This window comes from Carya illinoinensis, chromosome 3 (genome assembly GCF_018687715.1).
Source record: "Carya illinoinensis cultivar Pawnee chromosome 3, C.illinoinensisPawnee_v1, whole genome shotgun sequence".
NCBI classification, from domain to species: domain Eukaryota; kingdom Viridiplantae; phylum Streptophyta; class Magnoliopsida; order Fagales; family Juglandaceae; genus Carya; species Carya illinoinensis.
The window spans coordinates 36,139,142-36,142,104 of NC_056754.1; the positions used below are offsets into that span (position 1 = coordinate 36,139,142).

The following is a 2,963-nucleotide window of genomic DNA, read 5'->3' on the forward strand; positions in this document are numbered from 1 at the left end:
AGAAAACGGTGCCATGCACCGTTTACTATTTTGGCATGTTAGGCACCGAAGGCACCGTTCGGTGCTTTTGTTAGGCACCTCCCCACCTCTTCCTAAAATCATGCAGCAATTTGCTGCATAGTTTTGATATGCTCTCCTATAAATAGGAGAGCTTAAGTGAAGAGTAGTGTGCAGCGTGCAGACAGAGAGTGGGAGAGACAGAAGAGAGAAACAGAGAGTGGGTGAGAGAGAGTTTCTTGAAAAATATTTTCATAGTGAAATTATAGCTTCTATGGACGTAGGCAGTTGCCGAACCACGTTAAATTTTGTCCCTCCTTTATTTAGATTCGTTTCTGGGCCAAAACAGCTCCCAACAGCATAATAGTGCTTGCAGCCTTCAATTAATATATATATATATATATATACACCTTGTAACGAAGCATAAGGTACTTTAAAATCAACAATTCCTTGCAACATATTTCCAACGATCGACATCATGATCCTCAAGAAATTAAGTGTACTTGGTGGCCAAACAGAATGAAATTAGGAAGGAAAAACACAATAGGAAAACTGAATTCGGTTTAGTTGAGATCCAATGTCCCTATAGAAACTAAACCGAAAATTATTCATTAATCAACCTTACCGTTGTCTTCTTATTAGTTAATAAGTATATCACTCTGGATAGGCCTCAATTATAGATGTTATAGCTGGGAGCTTGATGATTTTATAACGAGGGAAGCCTCCTTCCTCCAACAATTGCTGCCATTCAAGCTCACTCCTCTCCTTCCCACCAGTGGTGTGTGCCATCATCAACAAGTCGTACACCATGCGCGTCTCTCGAAATAAGTCATCATTATCTTTCTCAATAACGATATCAACAATTATAACCTTTCCAGTCTGTTGTGGTACTGTTTTTTTGCAATTTCTCAGGATCTTGATGCATTGTTCGTCGCTCCAATCGTGTAGTACACACTGCACCAACATTTGTAATGATAAGGATTGGATTATATCCCCAAAAGGAGCTAGGAAAGGAAAACTATTGAGATAAACATATACAAGTGTAACCTAATATTGGATCACTGAACAATACCTTCAAGAGAATTGCATTAGCATTAGGAATGGATTCAAACATGTTCCCTCCAACATGGGAGACCCCCTCGTGCACCGGTGCTGTTGCCACAACATGTGGGAAATCGAAGTTAAAACCTTTGATATGGGGATGTAGTTTGATAATCTCAGCTATCATCTCTCCCGTCCCACCCCCTACATCCACCAATGATCCGATGGAACTGAATCCGTCCTTGTATTCTGCCAGCAGCACGCCCATCATGATCTTGGTCGTACATGCCATGGCATCGTTGAAAATCTTGTTGAATTTAGGATTTCTTGCTGCAAAGTCCCACATCTCAACGCCGTGCGCCTTCTTGAACGCAATGCCACCTTCCTTGACGCATTGGCTCAGGAAATGCCACGGCGCCAGTTGCCTCTGGCTGTTCTCCATTAACACCATTGGCGCTAGGGTTAGCTCAGCATCATGCAAAAGCCATCTTGACGTGTGGGTAGGTCCATAGAGTTTTTCTCCACCGTCCGATGGATGGTGTTCGGTGAAGATCTTTTTGTAGACCAGAGATCTCATTATTCTTGAAAGGTAAGGGATGTCAGGAGAAGGGGAGTCAATGGCGGAGGCTATTTGGGACAAAGTAATGGGAACACTGTGAGAGTGTATGATGTCAGCAATACGGAGCTCCACTGCACATTTCAATGCCATAGCGTCTGCAAAAGCAAATAAAAGCTGCCAAATTTCGGCTTGGCCTTTCAACAATGCCACTTCTTCTTTTCGTTCCATTCTTTTCTCCTGGATGGAGTACGGACACAAGTGCAAATGAAGTTAATGGTGAGTTAGTGCAATGAAAGCCTGGAACTAAGGTCTATATTTTAAAAAAAAAAACGTCGGTGATGGTTGCTGCTAGTATATATAAATGATAGGGCTTTGCTACACGCAGTCGGGAAACGCAGTCGGCGTGCAGTCGGCTGTACGGAATGAATAAAAAAAAATTATAAAAAAATTATTTTATATTCAGGGGGACCTGCATGAATTATAAAAAGCTATAAAAATAATTTTTTTTTTTCATGTAGGTCCTGTATTAATTTTTTTTTTACAGCCGACTGCACGCCGACTGCGTTTCCCGACTGCACAAATCATTTCTCTAAATGATAATGCTCTAAGTGTCTAGTCATGACTGACTCGCTATCAGACTTGAAAAAGAGCCTCGTGACCTTGATTTGAATGGCCGTAGTGTTTGGTAACATTCAGTGCCGCAAAGGGTAGCTATAGCTACCAACTTTAAGTTTGATAACATTCTTTTAAATTACTTTTCAACTTGTATTATGTACACTGCTAGTGGGAAGGATCCTTCTTAATTTCTTGTAATTTTTTCCTTATTAATATATATATATTCAAGCTAGGTTAGAAAAAAAAAAAAAATTGCCTTAGTGTTTATATATATATATATATAATTGTGAATGAAGACATAATATTCATCACTTTTTAGCATAAAGGACTTGAAATATTTAATTAACTGGGTGAAAAGTGTGTAATTAAGCTCAGGTTTAGAATTAAGACTTTTGTTAGGATTCGTCGATTTCTTGTAAAATCATCATTTATATCAAAAGTTTAAGTTGATAGAAGGAGATAGATTGCATATATGTATTTAGATCTATTTACAATATTAATGTGTCATGTTTAATTACATCCATTCATTTTGATCTCAAAGCTGCTACCAATTCCTTACTTGTTCCGGTGTTTATACAGATGGTAATTTTGGGCCTTGGCCACCAAAGAAAATATTTGTAATTGGCTAATGCAATAGTATAATATAATTAAACAAAACTCAATAATTTGCAACCAAATCGACAAGGTCTAGTGGAGCTAGGACGGTGTCAATAGAACTGGAAAAGGAAAGAAATGATAATAATAATAATAA

General features: G+C 38.6%; 1 protein-coding gene across 1 annotated transcript; it reads right to left on the minus strand.

The window, feature by feature from the left end:
* Positions 1-400: 400 nt before the first annotated feature.
* LOC122305618 (desmethylxanthohumol 6'-O-methyltransferase-like) lies at positions 401-1,928 on the minus strand. The gene is made up of 2 exons (XM_043118207.1): positions 1,070-1,928; positions 401-951 (listed from the first exon to the last, which is right to left on the minus strand). Exons 1-2 carry the CDS (start codon positions 1,823-1,825, stop codon positions 652-654), a joined length of 1,056 nt encoding a protein of 351 aa, XP_042974141.1. The 5' UTR covers positions 1,826-1,928; the 3' UTR covers positions 401-651.
* Positions 1,929-2,963: the final 1,035 nt, after the last annotated feature.

Excerpts from the sequence above, each read along its gene's own strand:
- LOC122305618 (XM_043118207.1), bottom strand. The coding sequence starts at position 1,825 with ATGGAACGAAAAGAAGAAGTGGCATTGTTGAAAGGCCAAGCCGAAATT. Across the intron at positions 952-1,069 it reads CTAATGCAATTCTCTTGAAG|TGTGTACTACACGATTGGAG; the intron begins GTATTGTTCAGT and ends ATGTTGGTGCAG.